We start from the raw sequence: 21,409 nt of genomic DNA on the forward strand, positions 1-21,409 counted from the left end.
AACAGCCTTTAATCAAAATTAAGGGGTGAAACGATGGACAACATTTTACAAAATTGCACTAGATTAGCTCTTTTCCTTGAATTTGTGAAGTTCCAAAGTTAAGTTGCTGGTTTCAAAAGTGGAATTTATGAAGGCTATACCCCTCTTAGCATTTAGAGCGTCTCAGGCAATAGTGTTAAAAACAAAACAGAAATTCAATAAAAAACTATGTTTTCATTTTAAATAAAAGTAGAACAAAATATTAACATTAATAAAAGTAAAAATTTTAATTAAGGTGACACGTTAACAATAAAATTGAAAAAAGCTTTCAATTCGTGAAAAGTATTCCCCCTCTTAAATCCTATACACACTACGGTGAAGCTTGATCAATTCTCTCCAATACCTTAAGAACGACTACTGAACATAAGAGGATCGGAGTGGGATAAAAAGTGTTTTCCCCTGTGGTTCAAGAGTGGAAAAACTTATTTACACAAGCTTGACTGATACAGTAAGAATTTGGGTTTAAATGTTTTAAGGCCAATCAATGGATTGGCGTTACATTATTGGCCTTACATTATCTTACATTATGTGTGAACTCAAAAATAATTTCTGTAAAATACTTTATAACTTTAGCATAAATAGTTGACAGCTTTGGGAGCGCCCATTTTACATAAGAAATAATTATCGTTCCTTTTTAGTTTTAATTTCACTCTTTACAGAAATGAAAAATGAATGATTTTTTGAATTTTATGTCTTTTCTTCTTTTCACAATTTTTACGTTTTTCTTCTTTTCACAGTTTCACAGATTCCTATTTATTTATTCAAGTCTTTCAATTTAAAATATATTAATTAAGTCATACCTTCTAGTTTAGAGAGCATATATTCTAGATTTTGATTCATTTTTAGAAATTTCGATCTCAGCTGAGTATATATGAAACATGGAAGGATCCAAGACTTGCATTTGCCAACTTTTCAACAAATCAAATTTTAATAAGAGGAGAGGATGATTTTGCTAAGAAAATATGGAGACCAAACATCATCGTTGCAAATGAAGCAAGTTCATCACTAATCAACGTGCCAAGATCAAACAATCTAATAACAATTTACCCGGATGGGAGGGTAGTGCATACTTTCAGGTATGTGGAGATCAATTTAAAAAAAGTACCATTTTAGAGATGGTATTTATTTCTGTTTAGACCTGGAAAATTCAGGTATTTTGGTTTAACGTATCTTAAAGGTAAATGAAAATAAAATAATGAAACGTGTCTGCAAGCTGGATTATTATGACATAGCAGACACAACCTAAATGATGAGTAAAGTAAGCCTTGTTCAATTTTCCTGCAAATACTCTGGTCTGACCATTGCCAGACGAGCCTGTAAAATGCAAACACTTCTTAAAAATATGTAATTTTCCTTGGTTTTATCATTTTACTTATACTCCAGAAAAATTTACATGGTAAGAGAGTGGTCTGACATAGCCTAAGTGCCATTTGAACCTAGTAAGTGTGTCTAACTTAGTGCCATCTAAGTTAGAAATAATGTTTTATCTTTTGAACCTAGTAAGTGTGTCTAACTTAGTGCCATCTAAGTTAGAAATAATGTTTTATCTTTTAGCAGTGTGTTTTTTCTACCATAACATCACTGAAGTTACAGCAAAAGATTGCATCTTAAAGTCAATAGGGACTTACTAGCCAAAACCTCCCCTCCCCCGTTTTTCCTCTCAAGACCTCTAAAATGTTCAAAAATTTCTTTTGCATTTTATTGAAAATAATGTGTATATGTGATATTATGTATATCTATGTTTATATATATATGTATTTGTAACCTCATCTTTCTGGTTTTTATGTGTTATACCATCTGTACCATCAACAAAATTAAAAGGAAAGTAAATGGGAGACGATAACCGATATTACTGAAAAGAGCAAATGAAATTAGGCTGGTCGTTTAATATATAATGACATGAAGCCTCAGTTTTCTGAGCTGTTAATTTTATAAAGATAAAATTCTAAAAATTTGTTTCTTTCTCCGTAAGGTACTAATAACGCTCTTACATGTGAAAGGCTTAGGTGTGTTAGCCATAACATATTTCTATTAGTTGTGTTGCAAGAGCAACACTTCGGTTTTGTGTTTTTTTTTGTTTTGTTTTTTTGCTGGTCGTTTAATATATAATGACATGAAGCCTCAGTTTTTTGAGCTGTTAATTTTATAAAGACAAAATTCTCAAAAGTTTGTTTCTTTCTCCGTAAGGTACTAACAACACTTTTACATTTGAAAGGCTTAGGTGTGTTAGCCATAAACATGTTTCTATTAGTTGTGGTGCAAGAGCAACACTTTGGTTTTGTCTTTTTTTCGTTTTTTTTTCTAACACCCCTATTACAGCTTTTTCCTAGAAATTGGTAAGGGTATAACCTCTCCGGTTTTAACAAAAAGTGTGGACCTTAGGCCGGATCGATGAATATGACTTTGTATTTTGGAAAGCTTCGTAATACTCTTGGCTGGGGCCAAAAATCTATACCCATTTCTGTTTGTGATTAAACAAAAAAAAAACAAGTTTTTTTTAAATGAAAGTAAGGAGCGACATTAAAACTTAAAACGAACAGAAATTACTCCGTATATACTCCGACTATCATTCGTTTTTTTGCACTTGGGATTGCAGTAGAGAAATGGTATCAGATGTGCCTCTTCAACTTTAAAAGTTCTCTCATTGCTAATAAAATAGTTTATCCTTTGCTCCTTTCTAAGTGATGACGTTAAAAACTTGGCCTACGGTAAAAAGTCAACGTTTGAACTAAGACAGATAATTTGTTTTTTTCGACGGTAGTGAATAGCTCTTGATGAGCTGCTCAAAGTATATGTCATCCATTTCTAGCAGAAAAATTCCTTCATGAGATATACCAGTTAGAAAGTTTAAAGGGGTTGACAACTTCAGTAGTAAGGTACACAATGAAACCAAAAATAGGACGACACCAATTTTGAGACATAGAGGGGATTTTCAAGCAACAGTCGGCTGTTAACTCATAATCAACGTCAGAAATTAGGGGTTCATAACTTTTGCTAGTTGGTGAACCTATTATTTGTTTCCAGTGCATGCGATGGTAAGACCAATTTGGTTCCAGTGGTAGGACATATAGGGGACTTTTAAATAGTAATTGGCTGCTAAGCTACAATCATCTTCAGCGATGAGGGGTTTTTAACTTTTGCTAGTTGGTGTACCTAGTATTTATTTTAAGATCCTTAAAGATTAACAAATTCAGCGTTTAATCGAAGCAAGGAAACAATACCAAAGTGTTACTCTCGCAACACTTTACTCGGCGAAGCCGAACAAAGGCTGCCGCAATACCTCACGTGGCCCATTCAACATAGATCTAGTTTCTATTAAGTTTAAGCTTGGCTTGCTTGTTAACTTTATCGATGTTTGCTTTAGGTTAATTTATTCTTTAGCTTTTAAAATATAAAATAATTCTAAGTGACAAACTTCATAGTGAGTTTCCTGTGAAATTTTGGGTAAGCAAGGATAAGCAAGGAGTGATAATTTTATCAAAATCGACTGAAGATCTCCTTGATTTTGGTCTTTTATGTAGCTGGAGCCATCGTAATTCTCTCTTATAGTTGCTGACCCAGAGATTGCCGTCGCCAGATGGATAGCGAAACATTATAGAAAAATAGATGGGATTTTAAATGATTGGTCCGACATTCTTAAGCAGTGATGTGTTGTGTTTTTCTCATTCTGTGCTCCCTTTTGTTGTGCGTTTCATTCTGTCGGGTTTTACAATATTTTTTTTTTTTATAATAATAACAATTTAATTCTTGTAAGATTGTTTAAGCGTTCTTGTTTTGCAGTATATATGGTATGTCACCGTTTTTGAAGACTTTTTTCTCACATATATTATATAAATTATACTCGTTAGCTTATAAGTTTTTTTTATTATACATTAAAACAAGTATTTTTAACAGAAAGTAAGGAGCGACATTGAAACTTAAAACAAACAGAAGTTATTTTGACATGAAAGGATCTGTCCCCTCCTCAATACTTTGAGGAGCTGAAGCTGAAGTTTTATTATTTTGAAAAGTAAAGTTGTGACAAAGAGTCAAACCTTAGCGTAAAGAGCGAGGTGTTGAGAAGGGGAGTGCCCCTTTCATAAACGGAATGTTTTCTGCTCGTTTTAAGCTCTAATGTTGCTCCTTACTTTCAGTTTAAAAAACTTGTTTTCTTATTTAATACAGATGAGCTTAGACACATTCCTTTGGCATCCTGGGTGTACTTAATGTCTTTTTATGCTGTGGAACACCTTCCTTAATAATCAGTGAAAGTTCCAACTTGATACCCTTAGCGTTTCTGAATCTGACAAATGCACCCTTGTTGGCATCTGGAAGAGAAAAGAATCTCTTTGATTTATTTAAAAAACAAGGTTAATCGATTTGGTTCAACGTATCCCTTAAAATTCCCAGAAAATCTAAATCTAATAACCTGTGGCATTCCAGAGACATTGCAGATTAGCCCTTTTGACAACTTCGAGGCAATTTAACTCTTTTGAGTTAATTCAATAGTACTTAAATATGTAGTTCACAGTCAAAATCATAGTAGTAGAAGCAGTAGCCTTAGTTGGAAGCATTCACCGTCACAAGCACAAATAGTCACAGTTATAAGTAGTTTTTATAGTCGTCGCAAGCAGCTGTAGTTGCAAGTAGTCCTAGTCGCAAGCAAATACACCATTAATGAGTTGTGTTCATAAGCAGAAATAGCTCCAAGTAGTCATAAACACAGTCATAAATAGTCAGAGTCACAAATAGTTACAAGTACAGTCGGAAATAATCGCAACCGTAAGTAGCTGTACCCGGAAGTGTCTCTTCCGCAGTTCCGCAGTATGACTACTAATTGTAGTCATAGTTGCATGTAGATACACTTGAAGCCATGAACAGTTGCTATCGCAAGTAGTTGGCGTCACAACTAGTTATGTGACTACAACTACTCACGACTTCGACTGCTAACACAGTAGACTTTGACTAATCGCGGCTGTAACTTCGATCACGTATGACTACTACTGATTACGAATATGACTGTAGCAACCTAACACTACGAATACTTGTGATTGCGACCTCCTATGCCTAGGACTACTTGTGAATAAAACTACTTACGACTGTGACTATTTGTGACCCAGACTACTTGTGAGTATGACTGTGACTATGACTAATTTTTTATTCCTACTAATTGCTACTGCGACTACTTGCAACTACAACTACTTGTGACTGAAAATATTTGAGACTATAACTACTTGTTTGACAGTGAGTATTTTTACCTCCGATTAATGGTGAATATGACTAATTGTAACTCTGACCACTTGTAACTCTGACTACTTACAATGTGGAACCGCTTATGACTGCAGCAGTGACTATTTGTGACTGTGACTACCTGCGACTGCTATTACTTCTGATTTTGAGTACTTTTGACTGCCAAGATAGCAACGGTGACAACCTGAAAATGCAACTTTATTCAGACTTATGCTCGTTTGAGTTTTTATATCATGTATTACTTTTTTTAAACTACTGTTTCTAAGACTTTTATTAAATATATCAACTTAAAAATCAATATTCAAGAAACTGGCAACTCATTTGTTTTACGTCTTTAGCCAGTAGAGACGTGAAGTAGTTATGTCATCCTTGGAGATATACTGTATAAACTTTTCAATTGTTCTGGTCATGTGGGGGAGTTTAGGAAACTTAATATGGGAAAAGGGCTATATAGCCTCCAAAACCCTTTGACTCTTAGAAATCACACTCAAACTTCTAATTTCCAATTAAAAATGACCCTTCAAAATTTTTATAAAATTTATTCCATGAACGTTAGCCTCAGGGTGAAACAGAAGCCGTTCGGATCTTTTGCTCTGGAATAATAAGAGTGAGTTTTTGTTAAAATATGAGTTTTAAAACTGAATTCATGTCTTAAGAATGCTTTTTTTAAGGATTTTTTTTCTTCTAGAGTGCGATCAGAAACCTACTGTGCTTTGTACATGCACAAATTTCCCTTCGACAAACAGAGATGTAGCTTCTACTTTGAAAGTTGTAAGTTTACTTTTTTTTTATAATACTTAAATGTCTGTTAACCTTTCCATGTGTGTAATTGTCTGGTAAACATAAATTTTCACTAGACCAACTTTTTTGCTTTCTTTAGGGAGGGTTGAGGGACGACAAACTCTTGCCAATTTGTTAGGACAGACGGTTAAAATTGAAGTTTATGACCGTTGTAGCATACATGTGTATACTTCTAGCCTTTGTAAATTCGTTAAATTTAATTTCATAAGAATGCTATTGTCCTGAGACCTTTGAAACATAAGAATACAGCAGATACTATAAAGAACAGTGAACCTAATTTCAGAAGAAAAGGGAAAAGACGACATGTACTGAGCACAAAATAGAAAACAAGACCAAATCAGTTTTTAAAAAAATCTGTTTTAACAAACCAAATCGGTTTTAACAAAAAAATCACTTTAATAATCGGACTGAATTGGTTTTAACAAAAAAGGGGAAAACTGATGGTCTCTGTTCGAGGTATACTGGTAAAGGAAAGGATAAGTAATTATGAATAATGGTTTTAACAAGACTCATTGTATATAAGCCATTAGGAAAGAAATGACAAATCTAGAAACTATTAAACAAATACCAGAAAAAAACACACAAAGAATTTTTTTCTTTATTATTACCTCTCAATTTACTTTTCAAGTTTCCAAAAGGTTTTCGAGTACTATATAGGCTAAAGCTATTTCTTTCAAAAATATTATTAGCTTTTCTGACTTTCGAATTTTGTGGGGTTTTGAACAAACTTCTTAGTTTTGCGGGACATACTTATTAACAGAATTAATAGCATTTATCAACAACGGTCAGGAAAACTCACAGGGTTGTTTATAATGAATCTATCTCTATTCATATATTCAAAAATTGAGTTTTAAATCAAAAAATTATAATCAACATCATTAATAGCTTGCAAAAGGTAACATATATATATATATATATATATATATATATATATATATATATATATATATATATATATATATATATATATATATATATATATATATATATATATATATATATATATATATATATATATATATATATATATATATATATATATACATATATATATATATATATATATATATATATATATATATATATATATATATATATATATATATATATATATATATATATATATACATATATATATATATATATATATATATATATATATATATATATATATATATATATATATATATATATATATATATGTATATATATATATATATATATATATATATATATATATGTATATATATATATATATATATATATATATATATATATGTATATATATATGTGTATATATGTATATATATATATATATATATATATATATATATATATATATATATATATATATATATATATATATATATATATATATATATTTATATATATATATATATATATATATATATATATACTAGCTGTTGGGGTGGCGCTTCGCGCCACCCCAACACCTAGTTGGTGGGGGCGCTTCGCGCCCCCCCCCAAGCCCCCCCGCGCGCGTAAGTCGTTACGCGCCATAATAGTTACGCGCCATTGTAGTTGTGTCCCTATGTCCCACCTGTGAATATAGATAGATATATATATATATATATATATATATATATATATATATATATATATATATATATATATATATATATATATATATATATATATATATATATATATATATAGTTTTAACTACGTAAAACTTGCGAATATACAACATTCTTTGCTGTCCCATTGTCTTTGTATATAAATAGAATGTCAGGTTTACCGACTCTTGAATATGCAACATATAATGGTCCATGGGAAAACAATCTGTATTCAGATCTATACCTCATGATTCTAATGATTGCCCTTGAGCTTTGTTGATGGTGATTGCTAATCGACCATTCCCTGTCCCGGTGTCCCGGTTGTCATTTACATCCCCCTGTTTCCCCCGGTGTCCCCGTTGTAGTTGTGTCCCTGTGTCCCGGTCGTCATTTATATTCCCTGTGTCCCGGTCGTCATTTGTATCCCGGTGTCCCGGTCTGTATATACATTCGTTTTTTAGTTTTGTTTTTCTCCTTTATTTTTTTCCTTTTTTTTTCTTTTTTAGCTTATTTAGATTTTTAGATTTTTTAGTTTTTTTATTAGTTTTTAGTTTTTTTTTTTCTTTTTAGTTTTTTTGTCCCGGTCGTCATTTATATCCCCCTGTTTCCCCCGGTATCCCCGTTGTAGTTGTGTCCCTGTGTCCCGGTCGTCATTTATATTCCCTGTGTCCCGGTCGTCATTTGTATCCCGGTGTACCGGCCTGTATATACATTCGTTTTTTAGTTTTGTTTTTCTCCTTTATTTTTTTCCTTTTTTTTTCTTTTTTAGTTTATTTAGATTTTTAGATTTTTTAGTTTTTTTATTAGTTTTTAGTTTTTTTTTCTTTTTAGTTTTTTTGTAGTTTTTACCTTCTTTTTAGTTTTGTTAATTTTTTTTTTTACTTATGTCCTGGTCGTCATTTATACTCCCTGTGTCCCGGTGCTTTGTTGATTGCTAATCGAACATTCCTTTTGTCCTGGTCGCTTTCTCTTTGAGTGTCGTCATTTATTTTTTTCTTTTTTAGTTCTTTTAGTTTTTACCTTTTTTAGTTTTTTTTAGTTTTTTAGATGAAATTTTTTTTTAGTTTTTTCCTTTTTTTCTTTTTAGTTTTTTATTGGTTTTTACCTTTATGTTAGCTTATTTTTCAGTTTTTTCCTTTTTTTTTAGTTTTTTTTTTATTTTTTATTTTTTTTAGTTTTTTACCTTTTTTTAGTTTTTTTAGTTTTTTTAGTTTTTTTAGTTTTTTAGCTTTTTTACTTTTTTTATTAGTTTTTAGTTTTTTTGTAGTTTTTGCCTTTTTTTAGTTTTTTCAGTTTTTTTTTTAGTTTTTTATTGGTTTTTACCTTTATTTTAGCTTATTTTTCAGTTTTTTCCTTTTTTTTAGTTTTTTTTAGTTTTTAGTTTTTTTAGTTTTTTACCTTTTTTTAGTTTTTTTTTAGTTTTTTTAGTTTTTTATTTTTTTATTTTTTTTATTAGTTTTTAGTTTTTTTTGTAGTTTTTGCCTTTTTTTTAGTTTTTTAGTTTTTTAGCTTTTTTATTAGTTTTTAGTTTTTTTTGTAGTTTTTGCCTTTTTTTAGTTTTTTTAGTTTTTTAGCTTTTTTATTTTTTTTATTAGTTTTTAGTTTTTTTTGTAGTTTTTGCCTTTTTTTAGTTTTTTCAGTTTTGACGTCACCTGATCCAGTTTTTTCAGGTGACGTCACCTGATCCACGATCCACAGATCCACAGACAACTTATTTTTATATATATAGATAGTTTTTTTTTTTACTTATGTCCTGGTCGTCATTTATACTCCCTGTGCTTTGTTGATTGCTAATCGAACATTCGATTTGTCCTGGTCGCTTTCTCTTTGAGTTTCGTCATTTATTTTTTTCTTTTTTAGTTCTTTTAGTTTTTACCTTTTTTAGTTTTTTAGATGAAAATTTTTTTTAGTTTTTTCCTTTTTTTCTTTTTAGTTTTTTATTGGTTTTTACCTTTATTTTAGCTTATTTTTCAGTTTTTTCCTTTTTTTTAGTTTTTTTTATTTTTTATTTTTTTTAGTTTTTTACCTTTTTTTAGTTTTTTTTAGTTTTTTTAGTTTTTTAGCTTTTTTACTTTTTTTATTAGTTTTTAGTTTTTTTTTGTAGTTTTTGCCTTTTTTTAGTTTTTTCAGTTTTTTTTTTAGTTTTTTATTGGTTTTTACCTTTATTTTAGCTTATTTTTCAGTTTTTTCCTTTTTTTTTAGTTTTTTTTAGTTTTTAGTTTTTTTAGTTTTTTACCTTTTTTTAGTTTTTTTAGTTTTTTTAGTTTTTTAGCTTTTTTAATTTTTTTTATTAGTTTTTAGTTTTTTTTGTAGTTTTTGCCTTTTTTTAGTTTTTTTAGTTTTTTAGCTTTTTTATTAGTTTTTAGTTTTTTTTGTAGTTTTTGCCTTTTTTTAGTTTTTTTAGTTTTTTAGCTTTTTTATTTTTTTTATTAGTTTTTAGTTTTTTTTGTAGTTTTTGCCTTTTTTTAGTTTTTTCAGTTTTGACGTCACCTGATCCATCCATCCACAGACAGACAGACAACTTATTTTTATATAGATAGATAGATATATATATATATATATATATATATATATATATATATATATATATATATATATATATATATATATATATATATATATATATATGTATGTATATATATATGTATATATATATATATATATATATATATATATATGTATATATATATATATATATATATATATATATATATATATATATATATATATATATATATATATATATATATACTAGCTGTTGGGGTGGCGCTTCGCGCCACCCCAACACCTAGTTGGTGGGGGCGCTTCGCGCCCCCCCCGAGCCCCCCCGCGCGCGTAAGTCGTTACGCGCCATAATAGTTACGCGCCATTGTAGTTGTGTCCCTATGTCCCACCTGTGAATATAGATAGATATATATATATATATATATATATATATATATATATATATATATATATATATATATATATATATATATATATATATATATATATATATATATATATATATATATATATATATATATATATATATATATATATATATATATATATATATATATATATATATATATATATATATATATATATATATATATATATATATATATATATATGGTTTTAACTACGTAAAACTTGCGAATATACAACATTCTTTGCTGTCCCATTGTCTTTGCATATAAATAGATTGTCAGGTTTACCGACTCTTGAACATGCAACATATAATGGTCCATGGGAAAACAATCTGTATTCAGATCTATACCTCATGATTCTAATGATTGCCCTTGAGCTTTGTTGATGGTGATTGCTAATCGACCATTCCCTGTCCCGGTGTCCCGGTCGTCATTTACATCCCCCTGTTTCCCCCGGTGTCCCCGTTGTAGTTGTGTCCCTGTGTCCCGGTCGTCATATATATTCCCTGTGTCCCGGTCGTCATTTGTACCCCGGTGTCCCGGTCTGTATATACATTCGTTTTTTAGTTTTGTTTTTCTCCTTTATTTTTTTCCTTTTTTTTTCTTTTTTAGCTTATTTAGATTTTTAGATTTTTTAGTTTTTTTATTAGTTTTTAGTTTTTTTTTCTTTTTAGTTTTTTGTCCCGGTCGTCATTTATATCCCCCTGTTTCCCCCGGTGTCCCCGTTGTAGTTGTGTCCCTGTGTCCCGGTCGTCATTTATATTCCCTGTGTCCCGGTCGTCATTTGTATCCCGGTGTACCGGTCTGTATATACATTCGTTTTTTAGTTTGGTTTTTCTCCTTTATTTTTCTTTTTTAGTTTATTTAGATTTTTAGATTTTTTAGTTTTTTTATTAGTTTTTAGTTTTTTTTTCTTTTTAGTTTTTTTGTAGTTTTTACCTTCTTTTTAGTTTTGTTAATTTTTTTTTTACTTATGTCCTGGTCGTCATTTATACTCCCTGTGTCCGGTGCTTTGTTGATTGCTAATCGAACATTCCTTTTGTCCTGGTCGCTTTCTCTTTGAGTGTCGTCATTTATTTTTTTCTTTTTTAGTTCTTTTAGTTTTTACCTTTTTTAGTTTTTTTTAGTTTTTTAGATGAAAATTTTTTTTAGTTTTTTCCTTTTTTTCTTTTTAGTTTTTTATTGGTTTTTACCTTTATGTTAGCTTATTTTTCAGTTTTTTCCTTTTTTTTTAGTTTTTTTTTAATTTTTTATTTTTTTTAGTTTTTTACCTTTTTTTAGTTTTTTTAGTTTTTTTAGTTTTTTTAGTTTTTTAGCTTTTTTACTTTTTTTATTAGTTTTTAGTTTTTTTTGTAGTTTTTGCCTTTTTTTAGTTTTTTCAGTTTTTTTTTTAGTTTTTTATTGGTTTTTACCCTTATTTTAGCTTATTTTTCAGTTTTTTCCTTTTTTTTAGTTTTTTTTAGTTTTTAGTTTTTTTAGTTTTTTACCTTTTTTTAGTTTTTTTAGTTTTTTTAGTTTTTTAGCTTTTTTATTTTTTTTATTAGTTTTTAGTTTTTTTGTAGTTTTTGCCTTTTTTTTAGTTTTTTTAGTTTTTTAGCTTTTTTATTAGTTTTTAGTTTTTTTTGTAGTTTTTGCCTTTTTTTAGTTTTTTTAGTTTTTTAGCTTTTTTATTTTTTTTATTAGTTTTTAGTTTTTTTTTGTAGTTTTTGCCTTTTTTTAGTTTTTTCAGTTTTGACGTCACCTGATCCAGTTTTTTCAGGTGACGTCACCTGATCCACGATCCACAGATCCACAGACAACTTATTTTTATATATATAGATAGTTTTTTTTTTTACTTATGTCCTGGTCGTCATTTATACTCCCTGTGTCCCGGTGCTTTGTTGATTGCTAATCGAACATTCCTTTTGTCCTGGTCGCTTTCTCTTTGAGTTTCGTCATTTATTTTTTTATTTTTTAGTTCTTTTAGTTTTTACCTTTTTTAGTTTTTTTTAGTTTTTTAGATGAAAATTTTTTTTAGTTTTTTCCTTTTTTTCTTTTTAGTTTTTTATTGGTTTTTACCTTTATTTTAGCTTATTTTTCAGTTTTTTCCTTTTTTTTAGTTTTTTTTTATTTTTTATTTTTTTTAGTTTTTTACCTTTTTTTAGTTTTTTTTTAGTTTTTTTAGTTTTTTAGCTTTTTTACTTTTTTTATTAGTTTTTAGTTTTTTTTTTGTAGTTTTTGCCTTTTTTTAGTTTTTTCAGTTTTTTTTTTAGTTTTTTATTGGTTTTTACCTTTATTTTAGCTTATTTTTCAGTTTTTTCCTTTTTTTTTAGTTTTTTTTAGTTTTTAGTTTTTTTAGTTTTTTACCTTTTTTTAGTTTTTTTAGTTTTTTTAGTTTTTTAGCTTTTTTATTTTTTTTATTAGTTTTTAGTTTTTTTTGTAGTTTTTGCCTTTTTTTTTAGTTTTTTTAGTTTTTTAGCTTTTTTATTAGTTTTTAGTTTTTTTTGTAGTTTTTGCCTTTTTTTAGTTTTTTTAGTTTTTTAGCTTTTTTATTTTTTTTATTAGTTTTTAGTTTTTTTTGTAGTTTTTGCCTTTTTTTAGTTTTTTCAGTTTTGACGTCACCTGATCCAGTTTTTTCAGGTGACGTCACCTGATCCATCCACAGACAGACAGACAACTTATTTTTATATATATAGATATATATATATATATATATATATATATATATATATATATATATATATATATATGATAAGAGTTTCTGTTAAGGCGAGTCACCAAGAAGTTAATTTATTTTTACTGAATTTATTTGTTTTGTTCTTAGGGTCCTTGACTGATGACAAACTATTGCTGGAATGGAAAAAAGGCAAAGAAATAGAATTTAATGACGAATACACTATGATAGAATTTTTCAAGATCAGCCATGACACAAGAACATTAACTAACACACGGCCAGACGGTAGGATTTTTTTCTTTTAAAATCTTTTTTTGCGTAAGGTACAGCTGATGTTTCCTCTCCTTTTTGTCTTTCTTCACTTTTAGGTGAGTATCTGGATCATAGTGGATAGCTACTTTAGGGCCCATTTGAAATTAAATTGCTATACCTTGTGTCATTTGTAATTAACTAAACATAATATTTAAAAACAAAATACAATTATGGAGCCAAAACTGCAGCTTCATATACAAAATGAAATAAAACACGCATTTTCTATGCATGTTCATACCGGAGTTGATGTAACATGCATATCTTTTGAAAAGTTACTTTGCTTGAGTATATTTTAATTTTTGTTATGTATGACTTATGTCATATTTGATTACATAAAAATGTAATAATATGATGTCATTTTTAATATTATGTCATATTTGATGCTATTAATATGATGTCATAATTAAAGGCTTCTGCTTATTAGTCACTGTGGTTTCTCTTTTGTTATGCTTAAATAGACAAACAAACAAAAACTGATGGCTTTCTCCTGTATGTGATATATAACAGTTTAACAAACAAACTAAATGGACGGACCTTGACTGATGCATACAGTAAATTTGCATCATATTTATTAAATAGTACCTGTTAACTAAATTGCGTCAAGAGAGCGGTCCAGACATGAGAAAAAAAAACCAAGCAGCTGAGTAGCGTCAAAGCCAAGCAACTGACAAATCTATGGTAAGTAATGACTACCAGAACTCTTAAAAATCAGCAAAACTAGTTTCTTATACTGATTAAATAAAAAAAAACAAGTTTTTTTAACTGAAAGTAAGGAACGACATTAAAACTTAAAACGTACAGAAATTACTTCGTATATGCAAGGGGCTGCTTCCTCATCAACGCTCCGCTCTTTACACTAAAGCTTGACTCTTTCTCTCAACTCTTCTATTTAAAACAGTAAAAGACTTTAGCGTAAAGAGCGGGGCGTTGATGAGGAAGCAGCCCCTTTTATATACGAAGTAATTTCTGTTCGTTTTAAGTTTTAATGTCGCTCCTTACTTTCAGTTAAAAAAACTTATTTTTTTTATTTAATTTCTGAACGTTTTTGAATCAATGCTTGTTTTGATTTTGGCTCTCTGCAGAGGAATAATTAAAACGAAATTTGCATATTTTTTTTTTTTGGCTAAAAAAAATTCCACATTTTTGTAGATATGATCTTCAAACTTCTACTATAGGATTCTCCGATATGCTGAATCTGATGGTGTGATATTTGTTAAGATTCTATGACTTTTAGGGGGTGTTTCCCCTATTTTCTAAAACAAGGCAAATTTTCTCAGGCTCACAACTTTTGATGGGTAAGACTAAACTTCATGAAACTTATATATTTAAAATCAGAATTAAAATGCGATTCTTTTGATGTAGCTATTGATATCAAAATTCCATTCTTTAGAGTTTTGGTTACTATTGAGCCGGGTCCCTCCACTACAGTTCGTTACCACGAACTGTTTGATTCCAAATGTAAAACTCATTAAAATAATGTTAATTATAAGTATGTACAGAAAAAGCTGTCGAATCAAGAGTTTAAAATTGGAAATATGCCAGGAGGACGACTCAGAAAACTCAAATTCACAATTGTTGAAAATGATACGTCTTCTATGGAGCCACAAAACGAACAATCAAAAGCACAGAATTCAATGGGCAATGTTCAAGAATTGTCTCCCAGTGTCAAAATTTTTGAAACTTCCAGCATATCTTGATAACTTTATTTTCCTTCTTTATGACCTTCTTTATTAGATATCCTTAGATGCCATTTTTATTAGGATTAGTAAATAAGAAACATATCATAACAAATAAAACTAAAAAAAGGATTAAATATCCTCTTTATTACCTGTGGTAAAGCAAAATTGTTAAGGTGATAGGGTTTTATTTCTATTTTAATGTCCATTTATGTTTTGTTTAATAGCTACATTTTACCAAGGCACTTCGTATGGAAGGAGTTGGCCTTAAAAACTTTTGAAGGGCTCTTTGATTAGTGATTGAAAGTTCTTGCGCCCTTTTTTTAGGACAAAAAGTGACACGAAAGCAACAGGTCCTGTGTGTGTGTTTGGTTTCTTTTATATATTTATGTTATTTTGTGTATGTGTGTCTGTCCAAATGTAAAATACAATTAATTTGTTTTGTTTTAGTTTTTTCCTTCCTCCCGTGTGCAAATTTCTCCAAAAGATTTCTTCCCCTTGCCAAAAAAGCTAAGGTCTTGTAACATATTGTATTAATAATTACTTTAGCTGACAATTTCATTTGTCATTATTTATAGAGAATGTTCTTTTTTATATTTATAGGTCAAAAATACAGCATGCTTGATTTCGAAATCTACATTGGTCGAGAATACGGTTTTTTTGTTATTGATTTCTATGTCCCAGGAGTAATTATTGTTTTCATGTCTTGGGTGGCATTTTGGATAGACCCTGCATCAATCCCTGGAAGAATTAATATAGGTAAGTTGTCTTGCGCAGAATTTAAATTTAGATTTGGAAGAAAAATTGATGCTTGTTATGTATTTTCATGTCTTGGGTGGAATTTTGGATAGACTCTGCATCAGTTTCCCTAAGAATTATCATGGGTAAGCTGTCTTGTGATAAATATACGTTTAGTTTCAAAAGAAAATGTGATGAAAAAAGAAAAATGAAATCATTTTCTTTCTTTATGTATCTAGATAGAACAAAAAAGTTGAAATTTCAAAGAAGAAGAAAGGGTTTTACTGAAAGAAATAAACAAATTAACAACAAACCTAAAGTTTATAAATTTGTATTTTTAAAAATATGTTAACATAATTATGTTTTGTGCCTATTTTCATTTTCTCAGTTAAGCCGCTTTTATAGAATTTTTGGTGGTTGTTTATTTATAGTAATCGAAATCTAAATTTAGTAGCTAAATGAGTAGTAAAATTTTCAAAGAAACGGTTCAGCGTTAAAATAATAACAATTGACACTGAGGCGAAAGTAGACTCGAACATGAGAGTTATATTTTTTTATTATTATTATTATTTTGGTTTACAACAGAGCCTGAAAAAAACTGAAAAATGACAGTGATTTGAAACACAACATAAATCACTAGATATTGATAACCCAACATTCCTAACAAGACATTTTCTTTCTTTTTTTCCAAGGAAATCACTATATAGAGCAGATGGTATTCGGATTGACATTGACCTTCCTTGTTTAAAGGTTGAGTCTGATATTTTCACACTTCCGAATTAATGAGGCTAGCGAAAACCTTTTGCTGACGTTAATTCTAAGGAAAGATCAGTAGAACATTTGTATTAGATCACACTCTGATTCTTCTAGTGTAAGTTACTCCCCTTGGTGTTATCCCCTTCCCTTGATCCATCCTTTAAGACTAGCCTAGGATAGGCCAACAACTCGGATTTTTGAAAGTGTAAGCCGAACAATGGCAATACGGCTTATCTGAAAGCTAGCATTTAACTCTAGTGTCCTTGCTAAGTTTTAGCAGATATTTCAATACACCAAGTACTTTTACGCCCCCCTTGTACAACAAAAACGGTGTAGGGTACGATAAATAATAATAATAATAATTTATTACAAACCCGCTTATAAAAAAGAAGCATGAAGAAGCGGAGCAAAACAAAAGAAAAGAGAAATTAAAGACGAAAACAAATCAACCGAACATAATAATCACTAAATACAAACAAATCACACTTCAACTATCAAGCAAAAAAGTCGCTGGGAAATCAAATAATAGTGCCCTGTGTTTCACGAGAGCTTGTTTTTCAAAATTCGGCATGAACTCAACAGGATCAGGTATATGATACTTTTCTAGCAGACCAGTGTTACGGAGGTAAAGTGGCAGACCAAGCAGAAACTTTAAATATTTGCAAAAGCCTGAACGGATTCGCAACATATCCGAATTCGATAGCCAATGCCAAACGGGTGAGATGTAGTGAGCAAAGGGAAGAGCGACGGCACGATACAACCTAGCAAGAATATGCTTATTAAATTTAAACTTCAGAGCTGCAAGTTTAGCATACCCAGACCGAAAACCCGACAGAACCTGGTCAACAAAAAGAGCACGCGAGCTTCTGAGGTCGCTTCCATATGTGATACCTAGGTACTTCAACTTGCGGCTTGGAAGTACTACTTGCCCTGCAACGGTAACACGGGTAGCCTCGCGACGGGCAACTTCAGACGGCGCACGCGGGGGTTCAAATACAAGAAATTCTGTTTTAGCAGGGTTAATAACCAGACCAATATTAGTATAACCTCGACTTAGGAGATCGATATTAGCTTGAAGGTTACAAAGCGATGTGCTCACCAGTAATATGTCGTCGGCGTAGCACAGTAGGCTCACATCCATACATTCAGTGTTAAAACCACCGTTAATCTTTTTTGTTACCGACGAGGTTAGTGAATTGAAGAGTACAGGGCTTAAAACCGACCCTTGACGCAGTCCCCGGTGAAGCTTAATCGGTTTCGACAGGAATTCACTACTCAACTTAACACGGATAAGGCTACTCGAATACCAGTGCCATAGGACGGCCGCTACATGTGGGTTCACACCTTGGTGCAGCAGGTTCAAAATTAACTTTGAATGAATTACCGAATCAAACGCCGCGGACACATCTACTGCACAAATTAAAAGAGTCCGTGATTGATTCTGAGCTTTCGATACTATACGCGTAAGGAGGCGATGTGCAAATGCACAACCGAGGTGGCGACGGAACCCGAATTGTCGATTGTCAATTTTACACTTGCGTAACAGCTCAGGTAACAGAAGTCTCTCTAACACTTTGCTTAATGTACTAGAAACTGTTATAGGCCTATAGCTAGAGCAGAGGTTACGATTTTTTCCCTTCTTCAAGACGTTAGACACAATACCTAGGGCAAACGACTTAGGGACTGCACCAGAATCAAGGCACATTTGATATAGCAGCGTCAAGTGCTCAATGAGCAGAGGTGAGCTACAGCGGAGGTGTTCAGTCACAATTCCGTCGTGCCCGGGAGCCTTGCCCTTTCTCAGCTGCTTAATAACCTGGAGCACTTCGCCTATTGAGACGGTAAAATAGTTCCGTTGGCTCAAGAGGGACGCAAAAGCTCGTGAGAGCTCGCTATCACTTTCGGTTGTTAGTTGGGCATGTTTGATCCCAAAAACTTCACTATAGTGTTTTACCCACTGCTCCTCAGGTATGTTACTAGCAGGGTTTGTCACTGGTTTAGACTGTCTAAAAGACTTCCACATAGATACAGGATTATTTGCTGCTTCTTGGGAAGCAAGTTCGGCTTCGGCAGCTTTAAGATCACTTACAGACTTATTATAAGTTTTTTTCGTGTTGCGGAACTGCTCAAACACTACACCTGACCTAGGCCTCTCGCAATCGCGCCATAATCTCAGCCAAAACTTAGCACGAGCTTTGGCTTGCCTTACTTTAGGAGAGCGACTCCAGCCAGGCTTGCTGATTCCAGGTTTAAAACGGCGAGTGGGTACAGAAGCCTGCTCAGCCGTTTTCATTGCATGTATAATCTCAGTACCGAGTAAAATCATTTGGAAAGTCAAATTTTTTTTATTTATTTTAAAATATTTTCAAAAAGTAAATATGATTCGAAAAATATGGAAAGTTTCATAGCTTTATAGGACATGCTGCCATATAGTAACCCCATCATCTTCAATAGAGCCATTCTAGTCGAGTGGTTAGTGCGCAAGACTTCATACCATTTGTCCATAAGGACAGTGGTTCGAGTCCTGGTGTTGCTAGTTATTTGGCTTGAACAGGGTTCAGTTGCCTGACACTGTAAGTTCATCCAGAGTCGAACTAAATGGGCACATGACGAAATTTTGGGAATGTAAACGTATGTGCATATCTTGTGCAAAAGCACAGGATGAATAACGCCAAGCCTCCCATTATACATCCAGGCCGAAAGGCCATGAAACAGAGATTAGCACCACCAGTAGGGATTGTAAAATCCATTGCCATATTTTTTACAATTAACCTTTATTTCATCGTTTTTAATATGTTCATCTCTTTCAAACAGTTCGTGGTAACGAACTGTAGTAAGGAGTGACCCGGCTCAATAGTAACCAAAACCCTAAAAAATTGAATTTTGATATCAATAGCTACATCAAAAGAATCGCATTTTAATGTTGATTTTAAATATATAAGTTTCATCAAGTTTAATCTTACCGATCAAAAGTTACGAGCCTGAGAAAATTTGCCTTATTTAGGAAAATAGGGGGAAACACCCCCTAAAAGTCGTAGGATCTTAACAAAAATGACACCATCAGATTCAGCCTATCAGAGAACCATACTGTAGAAGTTTCAAGCTCCTATCTACAAAAATGTGGAATTTCGTATTTTTTGCCAGAAGACAAATCACGGGTGCGTGTTTATTTATTTGTTTGTTTTTTGTTTTTGTTTTTTTCTTTTCCCCAGGGGTCATCGTATCGACCAAGTGGTCCTATAATATCACAAGAGGGCTCATTCTAACGGAAATGAAAAGTTCTAGTGCCCTTTTTAAGTGACCAAAAAAATTGGAGGGCATCTAGGCCCCCTCCCACACTCATTTTTTCCCAAATTCAACGGATCAAAATTTTGAGATAGCCATTTTGTTCAGTATAGTCAAAAACCATAATAACTATATCTTTGGGGATGACTCACTCCCCCACAATCCCTGGGGGAGGGGCTGCAAGTTAAAAACTTGGACCATTGTGTACATATAGTAATGGTTATTGGGAAGTGTACAGACGTTTTCAGGGGGATTTTATTTTGTTTGGGGGTGGGGCTGAGGAGAGGGGGCTATGTTGGAGGATCTTTCTTTGGAGGAATCTGTCATGGGGGAAGAAAAATTCAATGACAAGGGCGCATGATTCTCTAGCATTACTATAAGAAAACAATGAAAAATAAACATGAAAACGTTTATTAAAATGAAAGGAAAAAGTAGCATTGAAACCTAAAACGAACAGAGATTATTACGCATATGAGGGGTTCTAAAAATACTTTAGCATAAAGAGCGAGGTATTTAGGAGGAGATAGATACCTTGCTCTTTATGCTAAAGTATTTTTAGTAATTTCAACTATTTATTCTACGGCCTTTCTGATTCAGGGGTCATTCTTAAAGAATTGGGACAAAACTTACGATTTAGTTTAAAGAGCGAGGTATTAACGAGGGTACAAACACCCTCGTATACATAATAAAAATATAAGGTTATGAAAGTTTGTTACGTAAGTTAATTCTTAAGTTACGTATATTTTTTACTAATAAAAACGTTCGTTAAAAATTAAAAGTTCTAGTTGCCTTTTTAAGTAACCGAAAAATTGGAGGGCAACTAGGCCTCCTTCTCCAGGAGAAGAAGGAGTCTCAAAGTCTCAAAATCAAGTCTCAAAATCGTCTGATCAAAACTAAGAGAAAGCCATTTAGCCAAAAAAAAAAAAATATACAAATTTCGTTTTAATAATTTATGTGCGGAGAGGCAAAACCAAACATGTATTAATTCAAAAACGTTCAGAAATTAAATAAAAAAAAAAACAATTTTTTTAGCTTTAAGTAAGGAGCGACATTAAAACTTAAAACGAACAGAAATTACTCCGTATATGAAATGAGTTGTCCCCTCCGCAATCCCTCGCTCTTTACGCTAAAGTTTGACTCTGCCACAATTTTACTTTTTAAAACAATTTAAAGCTTTAGCGTAAAGAGCGAGGGATTGCGGAGGGGACAACTCATTTCATATACGGAGTAATTTCTGTTCGTTTTAAGTTTTAATGTCGCTCCTTACTTAAAGCTAAAAAATTGGTTTTTTTTTATTTAATGTCTCAATGAAACCACCCGTAATCAACGAAAGTTCTTCTTTTCGTTTAGGTAATTGTTTTTTAATTTCATCCTCATACCCATTGTCGAACCCCTAAATATGGCACAGAGAGACATCAAGGGTTTAAAACA

General features: G+C 31.2%; 1 protein-coding gene and 1 long non-coding RNA gene across 2 annotated transcripts in view; one reads left to right on the top strand and one right to left on the bottom strand.

Moving 5' to 3' along the window:
• The window catches only part of LOC136040815 (uncharacterized), a 100,653-nt gene that overhangs the window by 42,203 nt on the left and 37,041 nt on the right, over nucleotides 1-21,409 (bottom strand). Inside the window, exon 2 of the long non-coding RNA XR_010620888.1 lies at nucleotides 5,339-5,452. This is a non-coding gene — a long non-coding RNA (uncharacterized LOC136040815). The remainder of the gene's footprint in view (nucleotides 1-5,338; nucleotides 5,453-21,409) is intronic.
• Nucleotides 1-21,409, top strand: part of LOC136040814 (pH-sensitive chloride channel 2-like) — a 69,409-nt gene that overhangs the window by 18,139 nt on the left and 29,861 nt on the right. Inside the window, exons 3-6 of the mRNA XM_065725147.1 lie at nucleotides 886-1,115; nucleotides 5,957-6,039; nucleotides 13,362-13,496; nucleotides 15,803-15,958. Coding sequence (XP_065581219.1) covers nucleotides 886-1,115; nucleotides 5,957-6,039; nucleotides 13,362-13,496; nucleotides 15,803-15,958 — 604 coding nt within the window. The remainder of the gene's footprint in view (nucleotides 1-885; nucleotides 1,116-5,956; nucleotides 6,040-13,361; nucleotides 13,497-15,802; nucleotides 15,959-21,409) is intronic.

The sequence above is a fragment of the Artemia franciscana genome, chromosome 21, assembly GCF_032884065.1.
Source record: "Artemia franciscana chromosome 21, ASM3288406v1, whole genome shotgun sequence".
NCBI classification, from domain to species: Eukaryota; Metazoa; Arthropoda; class Branchiopoda; order Anostraca; family Artemiidae; genus Artemia; species Artemia franciscana.